Here is a 27,006-nt window from a genome sequence, read left to right on the forward strand (position 1 = left end):
TTAGAAGCCTTTTTAATAATTTTCAGTATGTGTGTACAATGACTAGTTATAGAACTATGAATCATAAGTAGTTCTGGAAAAAAGCATCAGTTGTATTATAAATGCAAAAAGGAATTAATTAATATAAAGAGGCAAAAATTCACTACCAGCTCATCATAGATATTGTACAATTGCTGGGTTTTTTATTAGCTAGGACATTCAGAACACCATACCCAATAATTCTCCTAACATTTTCTTTAACAAATCCTGAGGCCAGTAAGTAATTTTTGGAGTATTTTTTCAAGGTTTGGTATGTAACATGGAGTACTTATTAAGGGTTAGTACTTATTCAGTGAACTATAGTAAAACAGTTAATTAGTTTAGGCATCTTAGATTAGTCCAGGTACATTAGACTAACAGGTTGACTTGACATAGCTGACTGGATTGACAGACTGATACTGAATACCATGTGATCCTTTTGTTTATCTATTTTGAGGTTTCAAAGCCTTTCCCGTTTAAATATGTTGAACGACAAGAAGTACTTAATTTTTTTGCTCTATGTTTTTTTTTTCCTACTAGCATACTGAAACGATCAACTTACTCAAGTGATCCTGTTTTGTTCTTAGGTCTTTGTTCTTAGATTCTGTGGTGTATGGTATTATTTGGTTTCCTACTGTCTTCTTATTTTACTAATACTTAAGAATTTAAACCACACTTGTCTCTCAAATATAATACATGACTTGACCTTAATCTTGCTCTTTTTAAACTAACAGTGAATTTAGTCCAAGGGTATATTTGAACAATGTAGTTGTCATTATTGCATTATAAGTTCACAGTACAGTAAGACAAAAAAGCCTTTTCCCTTTCTTTGTAATTGTTAACTACCTGCTGAAGAATGGCAACCAAGTATCAGATGCTATTACGCTTGCAAATAATAAGTTCATGTAATTGAGATATTTTTCCATCATATACATTGTACTTGTCTTTTTTTTTCCCTTGAAACAATAATTACATTCAGAGTCACAATATTCAAGATATTCCTGGATTAGCATGAGATGTACTTTTTTGCTTACATAACAATAATAACAGACAAACAACGGCTTGTAGACAGAAGAACAACTCAGTAAAAGGGAAGAGTCAGTCTTCTGGTATTCAGATTCTAGGAAAATATTGATAGTGCAATGTGTTTGTTGACCAAAAGAGCAAGTAAAAAGAATAATGAAATTACAAAGGATCAATCATTATGAAGAGTCAAAACTAAAAGCTGAGCACATTACTGCACAAATTCTTGTTAGACTTTAGTTGTTGTAGTTGCAAAAATCTTGTTATATTTTTTTGGTCATTGCCACTGTTCATATATTGAACATTTTTATGTCTTGAGTAACAAATATACCTGGGCTTATGGAACAAGTAAATTTTTTGCCTTTTTTGTGGTAGGTATATCTCATTATGAATTCCCTGCTTTTGAGTCTATTCAGAAATATTAGTATATGGAGATGTCATCAGTAATGTCATGTCATTAAAATGGGTAATCTTAATCATAATTTTAAATGATAATTATGTTTTCTGGCCTATACTTTATGTAAGGCAATATTATTCATACATTTCTGTATAAAAATTACCTGGAGAAAAGAGAGAACATCTTCACATCTGCAAGATGTTAACATCATCCCTTATAGAGTTTCATCTACGTAAATGACAAATTAAATAGTGCCCAGCCCATAATTTGCAAGAGAGAGACCATGAGAGGCAAATTGATGCACTCATTCATAAACCATGTGCACAAAATCAAGCATCTGTTAATAGTCTTTTTGTTTCCTGAAGGATGGGGAAAATAATAAATCAAAATCAGTCTGCAAAATTAAAATTTTTTCAAGCAACAGTTTTAGTTGATTACACCAACACAGTCTAGAAGTATATTCTGTATTCAGTAACATCTTCAATTAGAAAATGTACAATCATGTATCAGAATCTGATAGTTGTTTGTAAAGTGTTCTTGCAACAAGATTCTAAGTGTATTTCTAGCTAAAGAAAGAATAAATTACATACTAACTTCAGTATGGAGAGGAAACATCTATGTGGCTTATTTACATATTCTGAAATAGCTGAGTGTCTTATCTCTAAGTGTCTTAAGATATCCTTTATGGTTAAGACTAAAATTTTTACTATTAGACTAAATAAGAAGCTTGTTTTAATCTTTGAAAGAACCAATAAAACTATTGCTTGAAAGGAGAAGTGATAAACATGTTAAATTTAAAGGGTATTAAGTACCTATTTAGAATAATTTTTGTCTTCTGACACACCTATATTTTCACTCCAAGGTGTTAAGTAAAGTGCTTTAATATGCTTATTGTATTTAACAACAAATAAGAAAAAACTGTTTCTTGGTTAATAATCTATAATCTTTGAGTAGCTATGAAACAGAGTTTAGTGTCAGGATCAAATTAAATTAAATTAGGAAGTAGGAAGTCCTCCTTTAACCTGGGAAACTGTTCATAACTAGTCAGAATATTGTTATAAAGGCCAAAATGAAGAAGTATTACTTTTCAAAGTGATTATACGCTGGCAATCTTTCCTAGGATACATTGAAAAAAAATCTAAGAAAATATTCTATAATTTCAACTCAATGTAACCTTATAATATGTCATTTGGAAGTTTTTCAGATAATTTCTCCTTCATAAATTCTTACCCGTCTCCACAGATATGCTGTGGTGCCAGTTCTGTGATTCCTAGATGCTAGAATTTACCATGGGTAAGGTAACTATTGGAACAGGTAGATGTATGAATCTAGCATTATCAAAGGTATTCTGAAAAGAGGTGGAAATCTAAATTTTTGCAGGAATTTTTCTTCTAGCGCTTTCTCTGTATTTCAGTGATTGCCTAAACTAGTCTCTTTCATCACACATTCACACTTGTGATAAAATCATTTTATACCTCTCAGACAGTATAAAGTCTACAGAATATGTAATTATTTTTTGTCAGCTTTATGAGTCCTTTCCTTGGTAGAATCATGTAAATTTAGTATAGCATAAATGAGAATCAGACTCTTCTTTTATTTCTTCAGTATAGTTTGGGTTTTTACACACTTCTTCTTAATGTTTTTGCCTTACACTAAACGGTGTAGTGACTTGAGTATATTGTACAAAAGATCAGAGGTAATGATTCATAAGTATACCAAATATTTAGAAAATTTATCACCTTTTTTTTAGTAACATATAAGGGGGAAAAAAAAAAAGAAGAGGAACTAAATTTCTGTTATGTGTTTTTTTGTTTGTTTTTCCTTTGAAAGTATAACTTTTCTCAAGTGTTGCTGGGGTAGTAGTTTTTTCTAAAGTATTCTTTGGGATGTAAACAGTCACTAATTCATTCAGACTTTTTCTATAGCAGGGAAATTCTGAACAACATGGTGTAAGATACCAAATACAGCTATTTTAAAATGAAGTAATCATAAATATTTTCATAAAACTAGTCTAATCTTTACAGAGACATAGGCACATTAAGATAGAATTCATGTCAATATCATAAATACTGTAAATATTCTGTGTAGTTCATCTTGAATTGCAGAGCAACGATTTGAAACTGCAAAATATTTTAAAATGCTATATATGGTTGGTAGCTATATTAAGCCTTCTGAAAAATATAAACTACAGTTCTTGTCTACTCGCAGTAACTTCATTCTCTTATGAAATCTGAAATACCAAAAGCAACAGAACTGAAATCACTCTAAAAATTTCTCTAAATGTTATCTTTATTTTTTTTATGTCAAGTGTTCTGAACTGGAATGTAATAATTTTCCTGAATACCCACAGTATACCATTTTGTAGTAATTAGCATTTAAACGTGTGTTAACAGCTTTTATGACAACCTGTTTTAAGAACTTGTTAGAACTTTTCTAAAGTGAGTATCATGGATAGAAAAATAAAGCATCACTTGAGCCTTTGCAAAAATTACATAGCATTATTTGTTTTCCCTTTTACATCCATCGTATTCTGTGATGTGTTTTGTCTCTGAAAGTTTTAAATAAATTGCATCAGAGACCATAACTGTATGTCATTGTTCCACTGCATCTCACTAAACGAAAATGTACTACAAACTCCTGCTCAATTTGTAATACTCACTGTATGATGTTCATTATTTTTCCTGGAACCTGTATTTCAGAAATGCTTATGGTATGCTCAGTTTTACATTGCAAAACTTCTGCCAGTAAGGCAAGATATATATATTCTGTGAAGAAACTTAGGGGTGGAATGCTAATATTTAAGTGTCCTTTCTTCACAGCTGTAACTTGCCCCGGTATAGAGACTCTGCTCTCAGAACATGTTGTCTGGAGACTGATTTCTGGATCACTGAGTGAGTATGGAGCTCAAGTCATGCTCAGCTGCAGTCCTGGATATTATTTACTGGGTCGAAGACTCATACAGTGCAGGACTAATGGAACCTGGAGTGTAGACAATGAAAGGCCAAGTTGTAAGGGTAAGGAACGTACTTGTTTACAGAATATCCTATGCTTTTTAATACATATATTTTATTTTATAAATAAAGTTGGTTTTTTTTAAATGTTGCTATCAATCTCCTATAAGTAAGCAAATATGAAATTTTCATTAATTTGTTGAAATTAATTAATTCAAACTCTTTATGTGTAAAGTACAATCTATTTCATACAAGAGTCAATGAAGGAGCATCAGAAGATCAGTTTGGATGATGATCTATGTCTGTCTATGGAGTTATTCAACTAGGTAATGCATAAGTATTTAGAGAATACTAGGAGATGTTATCACCTTAGAAGATTCCAGATTAGAATTAGATTAGAAGATGATATTGCTTTGACCTCTTGGGTGAAGCATGAAAACTGTATTGTTAGAGAAACATACATACGAACATTTTTAATGTCATCATACAAAAGTATCACAGATTACATCAGCCCTGACTTTGGATGTTTAAAGATTTAGAGAACCTTGACATTCTCAGTGGGATCATAGAGTTGTCAAGGGTAACAGTATCAGAGTCTTAATGAATCCCCCCAAAACCTCATTTCTTCATTTTCCAGTGTGTTATTTGCTTTTATTAGAGAGGATATTTGGCATATCAGCTAGTTGTGGTACCCTTAAAGCAGAAACTTTTCCTATATTATGGTAGTACTTACAGACTCTGTTTCAATGCCAGGGCAGCACAGAAGATCCCAGCATCTGAAGGAAAATGGCCAACTGACAGGCCTGCATACTAAGCAGAACTGGAAATAAAATTTAGGCATTCATTTTTTCAGAGTAGTATGCCATTTCAGTTAGATATTCAAATTTAGTATTTCCTCCTGAAAGAGATGCTTTTTTTTTAAAGTTACTTTTTTTTTTTTTTAATTCAGTGAAGTTTCTAATGTTAGAAGATATTTGAGAATGGCTATTGTGAAACAAGCTAAATCAATAAAAGAAATTTTATGGCAGCACTGTAGGAAAGAATTCTTGGGATCAGGTGAACAACTTACTAAATTATACCTTCTGGTATTTTTTAAGCAAAAAGAACAGAATCATTCTGCTCTGTCAAACTCTGTTAAATCTGCAGACATGTCAATAATAGAATCATAGAATCGTAGAATAGTTTGGGTTGGAAGGTGTCACAGAGGCTCATGTAATCAAATTAGGCACATGATAGATTAAAAAATAGACTTTATTTAAACCAAAATTATTTAGCAGAAAACTAACTAGAAATGAGGCGTCAACACCCCAACATCAGTAAACCACAGGTTCAGAATGGTGTATGAGGAATTAATACTGCACAGCCAACTTTAGAAATGAGGATCCAAAATGTGCACAATCACTCACCTATAAGATGAGGGCTCTCAACCTCAAGGAGTTTCCACGGGTGGTGTCACGACCCAAGGGGAGAGTCACTGACTGCAGACCTGCTGCTCCGAGGAGGACTGACTCAACTTGCCCTCCGGCAGGGCTCCGTTAATACCCTCGTCGAATCTGATCTGTGATCAATTCTAACTGGTTGAGGGCCTTAACTTTCTTACTGATGTTCTCCCACAGTGGGCGGCTCTCCATCCTCTTGGAGAGCCTTCTGTGGCTTGGGCGGTGAGGCTCGAGCGCTTGCTGGTGAAGACTGTGGCAAAAAAGTCATTGAGTACCTCCACCTTCTCCGTATCCCGGGTAACCAGGTCTCCCATTTCATTCCAGAGATGGCCCACAATTTTGCTCATCTTCCTTTTATCCGTGACATACCTATAGAATCTTCTCTTGTTGCCCTTGATGTCCCTGGCCAGATTTAATTCTATCAGGGCTTTAGCTTTCCTGGCTGCTCAGACAATTTCTCTGTATTCCTCCCAGGCTACCTGTCCTTGCTTGCACCCTCTGTAGGCTTCCTTTTTGTGTTTCAGTTTGTCCAGGAGCTCCTTGTTCATCCCTGCAAGCCACCTGGCGTTTTTGCCTGACTTCCTCTTTGTTGGGATGCATCACTCCTGAGCCTGAAGAAGGTGATCCTTGAATATTACCCAGCTTTCTTGGGCCCCTCTTCCCTCCAGGGCTTTGTCCCATGACACTCTACCAAGCAGATCCCTGAAGAGGCCAAAGTCTGCTCTCCTGAAGGCCAGGGTAGTGAGCTTGCTGTGCACCCTCCTCGGTGCCCTAAGGATCTTGAACTCATAATACCTTATGATAAATGGTACCAAGAGGTACCATATGATTCTATGATAGTGATAACAGAATGACCATAAATATCAGATAGCTTTTCATATTCCAAATAAATGGTTGAGCAAAACCTTCAGTATGATGTACATATTGTGACAAACAGAAGATGAAATTAATTTGCCTAAATACAAGCTCCTAATGCCATATGACACAAATTACAGTATCTAAGCTGGTAGATACTAAAGAGAACTTGGGAGAGATTCTCAACCTTCTTCAACAGCAGCTGGAGGCTAGACAGAGCACCCAAAGTTATCTCAGATGGTACTGAATCACTACCAAGGGTGATTCAAATATAAATTGACACAATCTTTCATCAGTACTGGGAAGAGTGTGGCTACAAAACTAAGGCATGAAATTTACAGAGGTGGTATTAGAGAATGATGCTAGTATGGGAAAAGAACAACAAAGAAAAGAAAACAAAGAAGGATGTATACCATTTAACTAAAAATAATATAAAACAATATTTATTTTCTAGAAAAGAAAAAAATATTTAAGGTGTTTTTAGAACAAGGCTGAGAAAGCTACCTGTAACAGCAATCAATACAATACATACATGAAAGCAGTGTATTTGATCTTATCTAAATGATGATGGGTTGTGGAATTACATTGGTTCTGTTTTATTCCGTTAGTTTTGTTTTGGGAAAATTCCTTTTGAAGATATTCAGCTGGGAAAATAAGGTGACTCTTCTAATCTCTTATAAACCAGTAACAGCTATATCAATTTTCTTTTCAAATTTAAAACTAATGAGGTTTTTCATTCTATTAACTGCAATTGTGCCCCTTTTCTTTTTGTGCACACATACTAAAAAAAATGGGTTTGTATTTGCTGCCTAATATGCAGCTACTGTTCAGCTGCTGAGAAGTCTTTGAAAAGCTAGTTCTTGACCAACCTCTACAATTACAGAATTTTTATGTAAGTAGAAAATGGGATGACCCATATGGGATGCAGTTAACCAAAAGCAAAGTATTAGGTAGATACAGAAACCCAAGGAGTTGCTGATTGAAGATACATTAATTTGTTTATAAGACAGGTATGTTATTTTGCCCTCTGATAGAAGACTGACTATGATTTAGTGATGGCAAACTTCATCCTCCAAGAGACGTTCAGTAATACTTCCATTGAATATAGATCATTAAGATCCAGAAATACGCTGTAGAGCATTTTGAGGAGTCTACTGTTTACTTTCTGTCTGTCATTCACATGCTAAGGATACGTTAGATAAATATAGATTCTAGCTGTTTATATTTCTGAAGCAGCAGGAAAGCTAATTGAAACACTGATGATAAGGCATTTAGATCATATTTATCAATGTCTACTTGTGAATAGTATCTCTAAAGGAATTGTGAAACACCAAATTAAAAGGGTTCTGGATAAGAGAGACTTAACTAGTAAATTCATTTTATTTGTTTAAGAATATTCTGAACAGCTGCCTAACAAATCATGAGGTGGCTCATTATTCATGTAGTTTAGCTATTTTTAACAGGAATCACTGTAATTAAAAATAATAAAGCATTTGTAACATGTTTAGAACAATTCATTCTATTGCATTTTAGGAAAATAATTTGATTTCTTTAACATGTATAAGTGTAATTAATATTCAGCATTAACATTAGAAGTTACAATGTTAGGCTACTCCACAAATTACATTAATGTGACTTGGTTGTAGTTAAAAGGAGTCTTTTTCACCTCTGGAAACCTTATGTGTGTAAGAAACGTTAGTCACATATGTTCTGATTATGACTGAGTTAACTGCACAGTGGTATGTACTTCATTTTATCTAACTTCTACCCAATTCCATGTTGTTTTCTATAGTGAACCTTTTAAAATATAGAAGAATGTGGTCTTGAGGTTTCAGATAAGAAGTTTAGTTGTGATTAATAGGGTTTTGAAAGTAAACCCATGATTTATGCTAACATATAATAAGGTACAATTGAAGCTTTTGAAAGCATTGGTCTGCATCTTAATTTACAATATTATTCATCTATTTTTCTAGAAACAAAAGACATGACAGAAAGGTTTTAATTACATTAGAGTTTGACACATTCTTAAAAGGTAATTTTTCATGTGGTGCCTGTAATAGCTGTAGGTTGCAGCTGATGCTACAGAAGGTTTCTGTGATAATGGGTCAAGTCTAGCCTTAAGAAAAAACAGATTTATGTTTTTAGCAAGTAGACTACCATATATGTTATGTGATTATGAATAGTAGTTGGGAATAAGAAAAAAGACAGTTCATAACAATTCAGAGTACTACATGTTAAAAAAAGATAATATCTTTAAACAGACATAACACTTAAAATGGCCAGGGAAAGTATATTTGAGGAGTAGCCAGGAGTATGTATACAAGGAATATAACTGCAGCCTTCACAGACATTCATGTAATTCCCTTGTTTCAGAACTGGAAATACAGATTGTGTTTAAGCTGCTGTCAAGATGTGAAGATATCCTAATGAATTTTGAGATTTAGAACATGTGTTGCCAAATCAAGCATAATTTTAAGTCCTTAGTGTGGAATACAACTCTTATAATTATTACTATTACATTTACTTTTTAAGAAAATGTGAGGTGGTATATTGTCTTCCAGTCTAAGAAATTATGAAAAGTATTTTCATATTTCAATTTGTTCTGTTATTTGGTCTTTTTCCTAGTTATCTCCTGTGGTGGTCTTCCATCTCCACCAAATGGAAATAAGATTGGAACCTTAACAGTGTATGGAGCTACTGCAATATTCACCTGTAACACAGGATACACATTAGTTGGTTCTCACGTGAGAGAATGCTTGGCAAACGGTCTCTGGAGTGGTACTGAAACTCAATGCCTAGGTAAAAAAACAAATTTCTGGGTTTTGTTTTGTTTTGTTTTAAGCAAACACAGTATCAAGTACTGGAATTCAGCTCTTATCAAGCAACAACATTTTTAAATCAATGAAAAATAAAGAGATCTTAAATATAGAAATATTGTGTACTGCATATGATTTTATGCTACTCTACTAGCATATAACTTTTTATTAGAAATTAAATTGTATTTGATGTGTTGGAATACTTTTTGGACCAGGAGGGGTTTTTAGGTGACTCGATTGCCCACATTTAGAGTACTTTGATTTGCTTTGTAGAGCAGTCACAGGGTATGTGATGAAACTAAACTGGACGATGAGCTTCACTTCAGGAGTATTCCTGATGCATTCCAACTACAAATGAGCTTTCAGCGTATTGAGCATTCAATCAAGAGAAGTAGACAAGAGACAGCCCAAAGTAAAGTAAAACCAATACCCTTCCAAACCCTGAGATATATAGAGTTTGGACCTTAAGTTCTCACCCCAATGCTTTCATTCTTCAGATCCACTCATAGTGGTTTGCACTTCTAATATAGACAAAAGAAAACTGTTTTCTTTTTCAGTCACCTTTGAGGCTCAGCAGTGGGTGTATTCCTGGTTGTGGACAGTATATTTATTTCTGGAATCTTTTATTTGCTTTGCCTACCCTCATTTTGTAGATTTTCTTCTTGCCTCACAGCTGAATGTACTCAGTTGCTCTCAGGAAAGGAGGAGTCTCTTCTTTCTTCTCCAGAGTTCAACCTCATTTAAAAAGCAGTTTTCTTCTCTTTTGCCTAGCCGCATCCTTTTAGCAGAACACATAGTATTCCATGCCTATCATCTAGTACATTTTAAACAAAACAGTTTGACCACATATCATATGCAAGAATTAAATTGTTTTACAGAGGAAATAATTAATTGATTTAAAAAAACCCCAAAAAACAACAAAACAACTAAAGTAACTAAGTTATCGTTATCCAGAATAATCCATATTCCTGTTTTTTGCAGCAATGAAACAGTAAAAGCATCATTTTATAAGGAAATGGTAGTAGCTGTAACATGAATTGTCAGATATTATTCTCTACCCAGAACTCACTTCTTGTAAAATTTTCAGGTAGGCTAGAGCAATATTTGACTAATTAGATACATGTCTAACAGTAACATTTAACTTAAAGCTTTTAAATAAATTATGCTGATTCATTTCTAAATTATAAAATCCCTTGTCCTCCCACTCTGTAGAAACATTAAGTTTTTGAAAAGTATTTAACATGAAAATTTTGCATGTGAAAAATAAAATACCAGTTATCTTCCTCTGACCTTGGTATGCTCAAAACATCCCATTAAAAGAATGTGGATAGGTATTTTTTGCAGTATGTCATGAAGAACAACATACCTTTGTCCTATCTGAAGAAATGAATTCAAATCAAAGCTGAAAAAAACCTTTTTCTAAGCATCACTTCTTCAAACCTTCATGCTGTCTGAAGAATCCCTGATGTTGTCAATTCCATGAACCAAGTCAAAATAAACCTGACATCTACATTTACAGTAAGTCAGTGTCAATATGGATCTGTGAGAAAGAATTTTTACATATACCTAAAGAACTGATAATGAAAGGTTGCTGAGAATTCTTAGACACCTGAATCCATTCTTAACTTTCTCAATGCCAATAGTGTCACTGTCTTTCTGTGTTCAGAGAGGCATACATATGATCTTTGGCATATCAGGTTGCTGGTGTTCATTACCTTATAGATATAAGTGATAAGTAGCTAGTCTATGCTGTTTTGCCTTAAATTTCTAAGCAGAGTTACTTCATAGTACCATCATAATGGGTATTTGCAGTTATTGAGCTTTGAGTTCATGCTCTCACCAAGGTGCAAAACTAAAGGAAATGGCTACAGTTCCCCTGAGCAAAACATAGAAAATCAGAGCTGCATTTTAAAACACATCAACATTCCCCTGGTAGAATATTCTATTAAAAGAAAAGAAGAACATCTGCATCACAATAACCAGGTGTGATGGGACCACATACCAACTCAATCATGTCTTCAAAAAAACAATTTTCAAGTATCATCAATTTCACCTCAGCATGTTATTAAGAAAAAGGAATAGCAAGTATCATTAGATAAACATGATTTTTAACAGAGTACTAGTGACAATATCTTGCATTTCTGGAGAACTTTAATGCCTGAAAATAGTTTTAGAGAAAATATTTTGAAATAGGTTGCAAGCCACAAGACAGTAATGCACTAACAAAGCCATAATAATCTAACCTTGATGAAAAAGAATGTGGAGTTATCAGCTGCATATTAACTCTCTTCTTCATCAGTATAGAACAGACAATTTGATGGGGTATAGATGAAATACAGAAATGTGGGAGTCTTCTCTCAGAGACAGGGATAAAATCTCAGTCTTTGTGTCCTACTTGCCGTGTTGATTGCCTTTTCTTCTTTCAATTCAGATACTAGGCTGCAGCAGCAAGGAAAATGAAGACAGAATCTTTTCAGAAAAAAAGTAGTATGAGACCATGTAATTCAGATCTAAATTAAGATTTTATAACCTTTGATCATGTGTTTCTGATTGATTCCTTCATTTTGCAAAAGTAATGTTTGTAGCACAATTTTTGTGAAGATAGTTTTACAGTATGTCATCTCTTAAGATATGGAGTGGTCAGAAGTAGTGACCGTTGTCTCATAGATCTAACCCAGCTTCTAAATGGCAGTTCGTTACTAGTGAGTTCCCAGCAAGATGTAGTTATTTCTGGCAAATTTTGTGAAAAGGAAAAACACTTCTCTGGCTTGATATTATTTTCAATTCCATACACTTTATTTTTCAATTTAAAATAAGCTTTATTAAGAAGGATGTCATCTTGACGTAGGAAATAATGGCGTAAATGGAGTATACTTTAATTACTACTTCTTTTGATATTTAGAGCAGTAAAGGAGTAAAATAAATCTTTTTTTTACCTAGGAAAAAGAATTCCACCGAGGTGCTGGTTAGGGGAATGCTATGCTTCAGCATTATTTTTTCACACGCATAAGTTCATCAGTTCCACAGTGGAACTATATAAGAGGTTTGTATGTGAAGATACATCAGCGTCCTGCTGGTGTCAGGTTATCCCTGGACTGAGGCTGACCAACATTTAAAAGATACTGGAACTGCAACTGTGAAGATCCAACAGCACCAAATTTGCATGTGTAGGAGTATTTTCCTCAGCACTTGCTTCTGTTGCAGACAGGCAAGCTATATGGTAAAAAAAGAGCTATTACCCCTCATTTTTTTGCAGTGTGTTATACCATTCATTGCCAGTGTAGTGCCTGATACCTGCATTTAATAATTTCAAGCATAAAGATATATGTTATCTTTCATTCACTTTAACTAACCTGAAATACTACTTCATCATCTGATCGATAATAATAGTATTTAGTACTTATGTACTGCTTTTCTTTTTTGAAAGGCTATACACACAGGATAATTTGGCTGCCAACATATACAAACTAAATAATATACAAATCTCAATGGATTCTGTTTGTATTATAAATACCTCTTGCCCATGGAAGGCTGGAAAAGATTTTTGTCTTCTATTCTGACTACTGAGAAATACATTTTACCACTGAACACCCCAGAAGATTAGCTGTCTACGGTAGCCATAAATTTAGATTCAAATAGCATAGAGATGGAGAAGAACTGATCAGTACAGGACTTACATAGTGAACAATATCAGTTTACTCTCAAAGTCAGTTTAGAAACTACACACAGTGAAGCTTTTAACTCTTTAGGAAACAGCTAATAAGTTTACTAGATCTCATAGTTAGGAAAGACTATCTCTATATACAGATTGAATTTCATTTATATTAATTCATCCTTTTCTTCTCCAGGAGAGATTTGCTGTTGGATTTTGTCTGTTTCAGTTTTTTACAAGTCTGCATTGAAATTGGTATCCATTACTATTATCCTATCCCTTTGGTCATAACTATTAACTTTTTTTTTTTTCCACCTGACTATCTGTGTTTTAAATGATTTCTACAGATATATTCCCACTTGTAATGAACACGGGACCTCTTGCAGGAACTATTACTGCAGTACAAGTAATGCTTGTCTTATGATACTTCCCAATTATTTTTCTAAAAAACTGATGGACTTTGGTTTCTATTTGATGAATCAGATAGATTGCATTGTTGAAGGCAGCCCTATGCTTAGAACTGTTAAATGCATGGATCTACCTCACTAGACAAAAAAGATCACATTTAGAGCTGGAAGATTGTTAATCACTATTTAGTATTTGTTATTTCAAAATCAGACAAGCTCTATAGTGCCAAAAATACTGCACAGCTCTGAGTGTAAAAGTCTAAATTTGATTTATCACATGCATGCTGCAGAAGGTTGTTTTTCTGTTACTAAACCTCTTCCTGCCTCACATAAGGGATATTCGCACCATGTACTTTAGGCACCTAATTTAGATGCAATTTAGAGTACAACCTAAGATCCTAAATTCCCAACAAGGTCAATGGAACTATGCAGGATCCGCCAGAGAGCAATTCAAGAAAGGTAAATTCTTAAATTTTAAAGCTAGATGATGTGAATGCCGCCAGTTGTGTATTCCTAAATTTCAAGGACAGCATGCACCAAATTTATTTAGAGGTGCCTTTAGGACTTACCTGAAGCCTGTGAAAATCAGGAGGCAAACACCCAGGGAGCTCTGAATAAGACTTTCTATTTCAAAGGAATGATAATGAGTCAGAGATGCTTTTTACCTACACTGTACCTGCATGAATGTAATTCAGGACAGCTATAGATTAAAATAGGTGTCACTTTACATTACCCACTGGGCTGTGTAGAATCAATTTATGATTTCAGGCCAACTGAGTACATTAATTTCTGTATCTCAGGAAAAGGTTTGTCAAATCCTTATTATTTGTCTCAAAAGAAAGCTAAAACCAATGACTGTAGTTAATGAGTCCAAGACTAACTATAAGACCTAAGTCTTCAGGTAGTTAGTATTATATGTACTTTTCCTTAGTTATACAAGGATAAACGTGAATCATTAGGCAAGATTTTTTTTCAGTTTCGCTCAGTTACTCTCACTGCTGATATTTAATCTCTCTTCTCTTTTTTCCTTCCAAGAATAATTGCACCTACAAGTCACAAAACATATGTTCGTGTGCATGCTTTGTGTGTCTGAGTGACGATACATACATGTAGGGCAGAGATCAAATTGGAAGCATTTAAGAGTTTGCTCAACTCCATCTTTAGTACTGGTGGCATTTAATCATGGACTAAAGTATTTTCCTGAACAGATATTTTTTCCTGACTTATCATGACTTTCAGGTGCAAAACTATACATAAACAAGTCAAGGACATACTTTAAAATCTAAACTTAAATATAATCTACTCCGCTCCATTTTCATGAATTTTTAACTTTTTTTTTTTAAATAAGAATTCCATATCTTATACATAGTTCTATAATATATATAATTCTCTACATTTATCAGTGTGAAAAAATGCTGCTGCCGACTGTGCTTGTGTAAAAATATCTGATACTGTTATTGACAACTCATAGGTAAACTGCAGTATGATATTGTGACATTGGCTTATATTTCAAATTCTTATTAAAATAAATAGAATTATTTGTATCTTTCTTTCCAGATGTTTTAGAGTAAAACTACTGAACAAACCTTGAACGATGTGAACAATTTTCTTAATTTTTGAGAGCATATTTTATTAAAAAATCCACTAACAGCCTCCTTAATTTTCTTTTAATCTAATTTTACTTGATGGGAAAATTACATACATTTTGTGTTATTGCAGTGCTCTTTCAGTTCTTGAGTTGTTGGAACATTTAACTGAGTCAAAATTCCCAGAAAAATCATGAAATCCACCAGCTGGAATGATCTGTAAATGAAATGACTCACATAATAAGTCTAGCAACTTGTTAAATCCCCATTTAAGAGAAAGTGCATAATATTTGTATTTTGCATTATGTCAGTTGCCACATCTCAGCTATCTTTCTTCTTGAAATTTCCTGTGGTTGCCTGTGTTTGGCTTCAGTGCAGCAACTGCTTTTCAATTCTTCATTGTTTAGGTCTAGAAAAATTTTAAAAAATCAGATGTATTCCATTCTATTTTGTATAAATACAGCTTCTCTTTTCCCATTTTGCTTCTGTTTCATAGATGTGCTTTCCCAAAATCTGTGATTGTCCCAATTGCCTGAATGACAATTTTTAGAATGGTCCCAATGCCTGAGTATTTAGGGCCATGCAGAATTGTTTTCTTTAGGAGAAGAAATTCTGATTAAAACTGAGGTATACCTCTGCTCTAGTACATGGATCATCTAAGCCATGAATTTGTCACTCCTAGTAGTACAGCTGGGGGGAGACCGTACAGCAGTAGAGGGAATCAGTTAAGGAACTACTCAAATAAACCGAACTAATATCTGTGATTTGACTGGGTAAGTCTGAGGTGATGGCATATGGCATTGTGAGGCTGCTTTCTACCATGCTTTAAAGGTGGGAACAACTGCAATTACTGGACAAAAATCAATTACAACATCAGATTTCCAAAGAAGGCAAGAGGCTAGCTATTTCACCTCAGTCCCTGGAAAAAATTAGGGAGCAAGTATTAGGAACTAAGTCCATTTCCAGGCATAGGGAAAACAAGAAAATATTTGAGGACAGGATGGAACAATCAAAAGTAAACCTTAATAATCTTACTGCTTTTTCCAATGACTGTCTCATTGGTTGTAGATTTCAATAGATTTCAACAGTAGATTTCTTTCACATTGTGTTGTAACAAAACTTTTGAAACAGTCTCCCATAGTATCCTTGTAACCAAATTGAAAAGACAGGGACTGGATGGGTGGACTACAAAATGGCTGGAAAACTAATTGAACAAACAAATTCTGAGGGTAGTGTTTCATGATTCAAAGTATGACTAATAGCCAGTGGACACTGAGGATGAATACTGAGGCCAATACTATACAGTCTCTGTCAGTGATTTGGATAACAGGTTGGGGTGCAGCCTCAGCAAGTTTGAGGGTGACACCAAATGATGGGAGAACAGTTGATATGCTGGATTGCAGCACTGCTAGACAGAGGGACCTTGAGAATCTGGAGGAATGGGCCAACAGGAAGCTCATAAAGTTCAACAAAGACAAATACAGAATCCTGCATTTTTGCTAGAATAATGCCATTCATGAGTACTGGCCTGGAACTGACTGGGTAAAAAGAAGCTTTACAGAAAGCAACCCAGGTGACCTAGTGGAGAGGCTGAACAAGAGTTAAAAGTGTGGCCTTGCAGTAAAGAAGATCACAGACTGGACTGTACGAGCAGCAGTGTAGTCAGCAGGTCATGGTTATTATTTCCTCTTCAGTACTCCTGTGGAAAACTGTATGTAGTTTTTGTGTCCTCCACCATACAAGAGAGAGATTAGAAACTGAAGCAAGTCTGGGGGAAGGGCCCATTAAGGGGCTAGGGGCTGGAATATGTGATAGACAAGGAGACACTGAGCGAGGCTGGAGGAGAGAGCATGGTAAGGGGGATCATCACTAATTTGGACTGAGAACAATAAGGTAAATTATTCCACGAGACATTTCAAGGAGAAAAATATGCTTTCAATGTCCTTGTTACTCTCTGTTGCCATACTCCCTGTCAGGAGAAGAGTAGCTGTATAAGAAGTTGGGTGTGAAAAGCTTGCATACATACTGTCTTCCACAAATTTACAGAACAGTATCACAATGTCTCCTTAAAGACATCAGCAATCCTACAATTAAGATTATTATAATAATCCTATACGTATGAAAAATGTAATCGTGGCATGTGTTTTACCCTTCTAGTGTTTTAGAAGAGCCATTAAGTGTAAATGAAATATACTGTCTAGTATTATTAAAGGGGCTTTAGCAGAAAGGAGATTCAATACCAAAGAAGCTAAGTAACAAACAAGCCTGCTGTTGATGGATACAGCCTGTGTGAAACAGAACATCACACACACACACACACATTCTAGCAGCGGTCATGAGCCTCAGGTCCCTGTCCTCACATCTCAAAATGCAGATTTAGCATAGTTTCAGATGAAATTATTGCCAGTTTTAATTAATCAATGTCACAAAAAAATAATTTTTTTTCTCCTCTTTAATCAGTAAAGAGAAGTAGTTTCCTGCTCAGCACCTCTGTTTTCAAATGGAATGAAGAACCTAGAGAGAATAAAATCATTACTTGGCTTCCTTAGTGCCAAGAGTGCCATTACCCTGGAGTAATGCATTCTGTATTGTTTAACAGCAGCTGATATAACTAAGGAGGAAACAGTGCTGGTAGACATTCCTTGCTTTCCATGCCTTCATACAGTTGGAGAAGGTAGCTATTTCAAAGCATACTGACTAAATGGGAAAACAATGTAAAGAAGAGTTTATTATAATTTTGACATGAATATGAATTTATAAGCACAGAAAAGGCATTAAATATGTCAGTTTAGCTAAGAATCAGCTGAAGATATCACAAAGGTGTTTATTATTTGGAAAGAGTAAACACAAATAAAACACTTTTTACGATTCATTACTAAAAGCCATTAATAAATAAACATGAACTTAATTGTAGAAGCTGGAGCTGAATGTTAGGAAATATTTGAGCATAACAAGATATACTGAGCTGTATAATTTTATTTTTTTTTTTCCAAGAAGTCTGCTTCCTATGTTGCAGGCTTTAAATTAGACTAGAGAAAATGTCTATTAAATATGAATATAAATAGGGACCTAAATGGCATTGTAAAGGAGCTAATATAGCTAAGTGGGACATATACACATATCTGAAATAACTCAGTGTTTCTTCTCTTGAAGGCAATAAGTCTGACTGTGATGCTACAGGAATGATTTATGTTTTCTTTATTTTTTAAAAAATGAGGTTTGTTTGTTTGTTTTTTAAATTTGATTAGTCTTAGGATCTGTCTACTAATGTCTGAAGACATGCTAGTAATAAATCAGTTATTTGTTGGATATGTATAATAACAAGGGCTATATTTGTTCTAATAAAATAACCACACCAGGACATGCAAATGAGCATGCAACTTGATCATCTCTCCTGTTAAATCATTAGAACAATGCCTGGACATGTTTTTGGCTAAGATTCTCCAAGACAATTTCCAAGAACTGTTCACGTTAGCTAAAACCTGTACTGATCCTGGTAGGCAGCTTGCTAGCAACTGTGCTGATTTGGAGGGCAAGAGATTTTCATTTTATGGATGGACACTGCTCTGTGCTGGTTGACCTCTGCCAGAGAATAGTCCCAACCATGTTTAATTTATTAGTAGAGATCTACTTACAAAATCCAAGGCAAATCATGAATAAGAGATATCAGAACTCTATGAAGAAATAATAGTATGGGTTTGAGAGTTAGACCTTTTAATTCACACTCCTCTGAGGAAAAAGGCAATGTTAATAAGGCAAAGGGGGAAAAAATATCCATGCTGAAATTGTCAGTTTTCTAGCAATTAAACTGAATGTTTTATAATTTCAGACATTTGCAATTTACATTTTCCAGACATTCTTCTGACAAATTTGTCATTTCTGCAACAGAATCTGCAGAAACTATACATATGAAAATTAAAACTATTTGAATGTCACTTCAACTTAAAAAAGTAGAAGGAATATCACCTATAGTTTTTACACCTCAGAACTTGTTCTGTACAGTGCAGTATTTGACTCTAATATATTGTTTATTGAAAGCAAGGATGAAATTTTGTTTTCCTATCAGCATTCTTTTAAATGTTGGCAAGGTTTGTAAGAATATATGTTTTAGATGGGTTATTCTTTTATTGTAGCTGGTCACTGTGGTTCTCCGGATCCAGTTGTAAATGGTCATATCAGTGGAGATGGTTTCAGTTATCGTGATACTGTAGTCTACCAGTGTAATCCTGGCTTTCGACTTGTTGGTACATCTGTCAGAATTTGCCTACAGGATCACAAGTGGTCTGGACAAACTCCTGTTTGTGTCCGTAAGTATCACTAATTTTTCACTAAATCATTACTACTATTTTAAACATAATTAAACATTAACAGTGGATTGGATGTTCAAAGGTGTTTGAATGAGGTTCTCAGATCAGATATTTATTGGACCTGTTTTCAATTACAAGGGTCATTATGATAATCTAATCCAGTTTCTAACCTAGCACAGAATGAATAACTATAGCCAGTAATTTCTGATTTCTGTTGTTTCAGAAAAAGGATGACATAGGCATTGAAGTGGGTTGAACAATAGGCTGCAACTGTATAACTTCTTCTATCCCTTTCTCTCTCTTTCTCCACGCATAATTTCTATGCCAAGTGTGGGCTTACTGAGCCTCTCCCCTATTTTTTCACCAGGAATACCAAAATCCCTTGGTCTATTTTCATTGTTTGTTGGGTAAAGCTGGAATACTGTTCATCTGTGCAGTTTTGATGGTGACTGCCCATTTTTCCACATTGGTTTCCTAATATTTACCAGTGCAAGCCCAGGCATGGTATTGGATTATACATCTGTTAGAAAAAATGTTAACTTTTTTCTACACTTTAGGAGGATTTTTTTTTTCTCTTAATTCATGTGCTTTTGAAAATCCCATACTTAATTCCTGGAATTGTTGAGTCTTTCCTACTTTACTTCCTTCCTCATTTACATTGCAGGTTTTCTGACATTTTCTGATCCATCAGACATTTAATCAGAGTGAAGTCTGATTTCTCTGCTTTTTATTTTGCTACTTTATTGTGTAGTTGATTTTATTATTCTTTTTTTCCATTTTAACAAGGCTCTCAATTTTTATACAATTTTTGTTATTTTTAATGGAGCATTTATATAAATTATTTCAATTTTGTAATTTTTTAAGATGTCTGCAATTCAGACTGAAGTATTTTTGTCTACACAGAGATAGTCAGTGAGATGATCAGCTTTTCTGTTCAATCCATCTTAGTATCTTTGTTTCATTTCTGAGAAAATATATTACTGATAAGTCATTAGATTTCAAAATGTTCAGTATTTTCCTTCTTAGTGGTAAAATGAAAATTTCTACCTGTATACAGTTGCAGGAAATATCTGCCAAGTGTCATTGTCCTTTTAAAATCCTATTCATATCTTCAAGTGATTCATATTCATGAAAGGAGAAATGCTACCAGCTAGCATTATTACTTTTAGTAGATTAATTTTACTGTGCAGTGAATAAAATCCCTTCAAAAGAAAGGGGCAAAGCTAGGGGGGGCTGGGAGGCTGTTTCTTCCTAAATGATGTTATCATTACTGTTATGAGAAGAACTGGCAGCAATTTCTGTCTTTATAGGTTGCCTAATACTTTCCATTACAACATGGTTTTCTTTTGCTTATAAATCTGCCAGACTAAAGAGCCATACAAGACTTTTTCCTTTTAATGTCAGCATCCAAGCTTCAGATGATTTTCCTACTTTTATTTATTTATTTATTTTATTATTTATTAAAAATTCTCATAAGAATGGCTCTGTTATTTCTGAGAAGGAAAGTGAAAACATACTGTTTACCAATGCTAGAAATGTGCTCCCTAATGTGATACTGAAATGGTCTTCTGACTGAGCAGTGTGGATCAGGAACTAGAAGTATGGCAGAGGTACCATAAAGAAGTTATGGGCTGTGCCCCTGAAAATTTACCACAAACTGGTCTTTATTTTGTGAGATTTTTACAGAAGATCACACATTGTTTTATATTTCTAATTGGTTTTGAAAGGAATTTCAGAGTTGTAAGTACTAGACATTGTAATCTTCAAAAAATGTTATCTAAGAAAGTACTCAGAGTACTCCACCCATGACTACTTTAGGTTCTTAGTTGCATATGAAAGTCAGCCTCCTTCATCTTGCACAATTTTTGACACACAGGTGTTTTCCTATCTCTTTATTGGATAACCAGTTGGACCACACATTAGCCAAATATTTTCTGACTTGCTGGTTATTGAGAGTTAACATGATATATGAAGATGTCTGATTAGTTCCTTGTGAGTAACAGAACAACAAATATCAGGAGGCTAACCTTCTTTACTAAAAGTATATACTATATTGATGATGACCAAAACATAGGCTTAGTTATATAGCTGTGTACTCAGACTGGATTTTTTTTTTTTTTTTGTCCAAGTACTATATCATTATTTCTTCTGGGTTATGTATTTTCTGTGGCGAGATGGAAGTCTCCAGGGTCTAAGAAAGATACTGTGTTAAAGACTGGAGGATATATTTGAGAGTTATATTACATTAAGTGGGTTGATCTCTTTGCAATATAATAGGCAAATGTGTAATTCCTTAGCAAGTATTGATTTCAGACATACCAAGTGCATCTATTTTCCCATGACATATTTAGGACTAAGTGTGTGTGTGTATACATATGCATGTGTATGCATGCATGCATAGGGTAGTTATTTATGGTAGGATGGAGGAGGGAATTTGTAATTCACCATTTAGATGACATAAAAACAACAGTAGTAACCTTTATTTGAAATGTCTTGGCTACTGCTTAGGTAAACAGTATTAAATTGATTGCATAAAAGCCTAGTGGTAATTGAAAACACTATAATGCCAAAATTATCTACTTTGCTTTCTTTTTTTAAAAAAGGGTGCTTTTAAAAACTTGCTACTGTGTGAATCCAACTATTGCAGTGCTGATCAGTCAACAGGTAAATGATATCTAGTAACTAAAATGGAGCAGTGGCAGAACTAGATGCAGTGATTAAGATCTCAGCTTCCAAGATCTTTAGTTTCTGGAAGGTGTTACAAAAACCAGCATCCTGTCACAAGTAATGAGGTCTAAACAGGAATTGACTGACTAGGGTATGCTTTTGTTGAAAAGGGAAACTGAACAGAATTATCCTTCATTATTAGATTTTTTACAAGAGATCTAAATTTTATGTTGTTAAAATCTATGGCATATTTGTTCAGGAAACTGCAGAAAGTTTAAGGTAATAGCATTTTTTAAATTTAATAGGCTTTTATCTAAGAATTATGTTAACTGATTTAGTATGGGCCTGGAAATTGCTTTATTTATTGAAACTTGATCATCTGTAACAGTTTAAAAATGCAACAACTGGGCTAGAATAAAGTTGATCCTGTGCATGTAGCAAGATTTTATTCTGATGTTTAGCGTTTCATCTTCAAATGCTGCAAATGAGAGGGTGCAGAAGGGATTCAAGTGATTTAAGTAGATTTATTTACACAATTTAAGGGCTAAATACATAAGTCTGTATACAGGAAGGTGTCCTATTTAATTCTCAAAGATCAGGTACTGTTGAAAATACTGTTTCACAGTTGAACTCTGATAAAATAAAAAGAAACAAATTTAAATTATTTTTCACTTGTCTCTTCAATTAAAAAACAAAGCAAACTACAAAGTAATAAAGCAAAAGATGAAACTGTGTATAGGATATTCCTTTGCGTATGATAAACATCACCTGGACAATGTTGAAAAGTTGTGTGTGTGTGTGTGTGTGTATGTATACACATTATGATTTTATATTGTGAGTATCTATGCTTTTCTATATTTTTCTATATTATTTTAATGTCTTGTCACATGGAAAGCTAAAGCTTGACCATAATAAATGTATTTTATAAGTGTCATTTAAGCATAATCAACACACATAATACACATAATGGAGAAGATTTACTCCCAACAATGATTTCTCTATTGCCATAGGAAAATCTGATTAAAATGATCACTGCTTCAGCAAAGCAACTCAAGAACTTTGGAACAGGAATGCTTCAGAACTCCAGAATGCTCTGAAGCAGTACATCAAATTCAATTTGTTTAAGCCCTACTACATTTTGAAACTTTCAGGGAAATTTTTTTTTTTTTTACTTGCATTAGTAGGAAATATAGCAAACTCTTTAATTTTTTTAAGGTCTAATACATATCAGATGGGTTTCAAAATGCTTATATATATATATAATTATTTATATTACAACTTGCAACATAAGGTAAAAAGTAGATTCTAAAAGTTTTATTGAAAAATTAAGATTTTTCTCCTGGCAGTTAAGAATTCTGAATAAATATATGCTGTTTTTTCTTAAATTTCTTGTATAAATATAAAAGACAAATTCAGAAAAAAAAAAAAAAACCAACAAAAAAAAAAACCCAAAAGAGCTCCAACCTGCAGGTGATTCCATGGAATAGTACCATTCAGTTAGATGCTAGCCTGCCTATTTTTCTTTTAACAGCAATCACATGTGGACATCCTGGGAATCCAGCTCATGGAATGACTAATGGCACTGAGTTCAATTTAAATGATGTTGTAAATTTTACTTGCAACACTGGGTACTTACTTCAGGGTGCTTCTCGAGCACAGTGCCGAAGCAATGGGCAGTGGAGTAGCCCTTTACCCAACTGCCGAGGTAAGAAACTTCCTCATACATTCTCTGCTCTCTAATGACTTATTTCAAACATGATCCTTTACCCTGCCTTCAAAATATTGGGATATAATTCAGAAACCTGACCTTTAGGAACTTGCTGCCACATTTATTTGAGTTTTTGCACTTCTATATTGGAAAATGGAATTAGGGCTGAGTATTGGGGAAGCCTAGGCTTTTCAGTGTTTTACCTCAAAGTTCTTAGGCTACATCCCTAGCATTTAGTTTATAGACATATAACATGTACTTTGTATCACAAAGGTTATACTACATTAATAAATCACAGTTGTCTATCTAGCCTGAATTAGGTGCACTAGAGTACAGTTTCCATAAATGGTCCATTACTCATATTAAAACACAGTTAAATGAATATTCATGCATCAAAACACTATTAATTCTTCTGTATTTCCTAGCAATACCTGAGAGATGTTAATAACTTTTGTACATGTGAAAACTGACTTTTCTTTGCCCAGAAAAAAATGGTAAAGTAAGATTTAATTCTGATTGTTTTTTTGTGAAGACATATATGAACTTGATTACTAGTATGCTCTGGGTAAGATGAAGATGTTTGAGGTGAGAATGAAGCAAGGGTTTGTGTTATGAAGATAACTGTGTATCAAATTAACATATTAGGGAAGTACAAAAAGAAACTATTTTAAAACACAATCCAAAGTTCTCAGATTTAATTGTGTCCTTATCATTTATTTATCCAGATGCCAGTAATGTAATTAAAATTAAAAGGGAAACAAGTCTCTGAAGTTACCCTGTTGTTACTCTTTTCATTTATGACCATTTTTTTCATTTATTTTCCTCAGCCTTTGGCTATTGCAGAATATGGAGCTAATATCAAATCTTTGGTCTGTTCCACCAATATCTTTATCAGACCACTAAAATCTGTTCATTGGTCCATTGTTTTTATGTTTTATGCCCCGAAATAGTTTGTACTGGTGTAGTACATGCTTTCTCAATGCTGAATCCAATAAGATGCTGATAATATTTAATGATATTGTGAAATGTTTTCTTCTGAATCACTGAGATGGATTCAATATCTTCTGGCTATAACATAGATGCAAATCTTCAGAGAAGTAAAAGGCAGGACATGAGGTGAATCATGTACGACATACTGAAAGATCTTAAAAGCCTGGAGAAAAGTTTTTGAGATACTGTATATCCTTCAGTGCTCTTTTTGTGAAGGCTCCAGAAAGAACCAGATTTTAATGGATCTAATCTAAAAAAGTTGTTCCTGGTCATACTCCCTTTTCAAATCTGGAATTGTCTGGGTCTATTTATAACTTTTAAGAACAGTACTAACTTCCAAATGTGTAAACCAAAACCAAATAAAAAATGCTTAGTCTCTGGAGAGAACCTGATGATTTTGTCTGGTATGGAACATGTGAAGAAATAGAACACAAAGATCAATCAATCGATCGATTGATCAATTGATCTATCTATACATTTATGCATGTATATAGAAAATATGTATATGTATTATACCTAAGATGGATTTTTGAGTGTTAAGTTGGAATTGGCAAGGCTGGCAAGATTTTCCTTCTGTGGCTTAATTTGGCAAATCTTTGCTAAATCATGCATCCTCTGAAAGGAATATCACACAAGTCATTTACTTAGGTTTTTCCCTAGGCTGATGAACCTTTCAGTTCTTTTGCATGGATTATATCTCATGCTTGAATGCTGACCACAAAATTGAGAAGCTAAAGGTTACCTTACGAAGTTAAAAAACCATGATTTTTTTATATCATCTCATCTTCCATTATTCAGAACACAAGTCTGGAATTCTATTGTCTTCTCCGATTAAACAGGTCCAAGTTAGACAGCTTGTTGAAAAGTAGGTTAATACTAAAGCAGATAAAATAATTTCTTCAGAAATGCAATGGTTAGTAAGCGTTTCTTGAGTATTTTCTTTCACTGGAAAAATGATCACTTAAATGTTAAATCAATGTAAGTACTATGCTTTTCGTCCTTTGTAACTTGTCCTTAATGTGTTAAAGGAAATTGCAGTCAGTGAAGTTGTGCTAAGGATACTAACATTGGGACTAAAAATCATGTCATAAGAAGTTAACTTTGTCTATTGGTAGCTTTATCTCTACCTGTTGGTTTATTAAAAATCATATTGTATTACAATAGTTGTTCCTAAGAATAATAATTATCTTTGCTGATTAGCTCATCATATTGTTTCAGAGAGAGCTAATGCAATTTCAAGCTCAGTGTGTGTGGAATTAGATCTTTCATTCTCATTAAAACCATACAGATATCGCAATTCCCTCAGTCACTATCCTCAGAATTTATTCAAGTAAGTTAACTAGCGTAGCAATATAATTATTGGAATGGAGAAACGGGAATTAGCAAACTGTTCTTATTTAGGCTCATGGTTTTTTTTTTTTCCCCTTTTATACTGTTTTGTATTGCTAGACTTTAGTGAACAAACTCCTCTGTCTCATCCATGAGGCATTTAAGTAAGGTTTTATTTGTTGAAAATATACACTTTTTTACATATCCTGTAGATGCAGTCCAGATCTGCTCTATTTGACTGTCAGAGGCAGAGATTGTGTGGTTTTACTGAAGTTCAACCCCATTTACAAACTGAGCTACTCAGCTATTTACATGGAACTCAAGTACATTTATTAGAAGGAAAACAAGTAAAAGTGAAAGAAAAAAAAGGAAATTTATGAAAAATAATGCAAAGGCTGAGAAGATTTAAAAAATAAGAACGTAATAATTAGGAGCCTTACAGTTACTCCAACATTATTTCAGTTGTCTCTCCTGTCAACTTTCATTTTCCTTTTTTAACTCACCACATGAATTTGAGTTTGATCCAGGCCAGTTTATGGTCTGAAATCTTGTTTAGGGAGGTGGGTTATCTGAAAATAGTGAGTATTATAGATGTTACTCTGCCAAGTTCCGTTCACTTAAGAATGGCAAAGTCCTATCAGAATGGAGTGGCCCAGAGTTCTCTCAGTTGAGTATAGAATCATAGAATCATAGAATCATTAAGGTTGGAAGAGACCTCCAAGATCATCGAGTCCAACCGTCAACCCAACAACACCATGCCCACTAAACCATGTCCCTAAGCGCCTCATCTACCCGTTTTTTAAATACTTCCAGGGATGGTGACTCACCCCCTTCCCTGGGCAGCCTGGTCCAATGTTTAAC

At 34.1% G+C, this 27,006-nt stretch overlaps 1 protein-coding gene across 1 annotated transcript in view; it reads left to right on the top strand.

The window, feature by feature from the left end:
- CSMD1 (CUB and Sushi multiple domains 1) overlaps positions 1-27,006 on the top strand; it is a 1,045,142-nt gene that overhangs the window by 964,776 nt on the left and 53,360 nt on the right. The window contains exons 51-54 of the mRNA XM_009333261.1: positions 4,258-4,452; positions 9,309-9,482; positions 19,278-19,451; positions 23,650-23,823. Coding sequence (XP_009331536.1) covers positions 4,258-4,452; positions 9,309-9,482; positions 19,278-19,451; positions 23,650-23,823 — 717 coding nt within the window. The remainder of the gene's footprint in view (positions 1-4,257; positions 4,453-9,308; positions 9,483-19,277; positions 19,452-23,649; positions 23,824-27,006) is intronic.

The sequence above is a fragment of the Pygoscelis adeliae genome, unplaced genomic scaffold, assembly GCF_000699105.1.
Source record: "Pygoscelis adeliae isolate BGI_AS28 unplaced genomic scaffold, ASM69910v1 Scaffold57, whole genome shotgun sequence".
NCBI lineage: Eukaryota > Metazoa > Chordata > Aves > Sphenisciformes > Spheniscidae > Pygoscelis > Pygoscelis adeliae.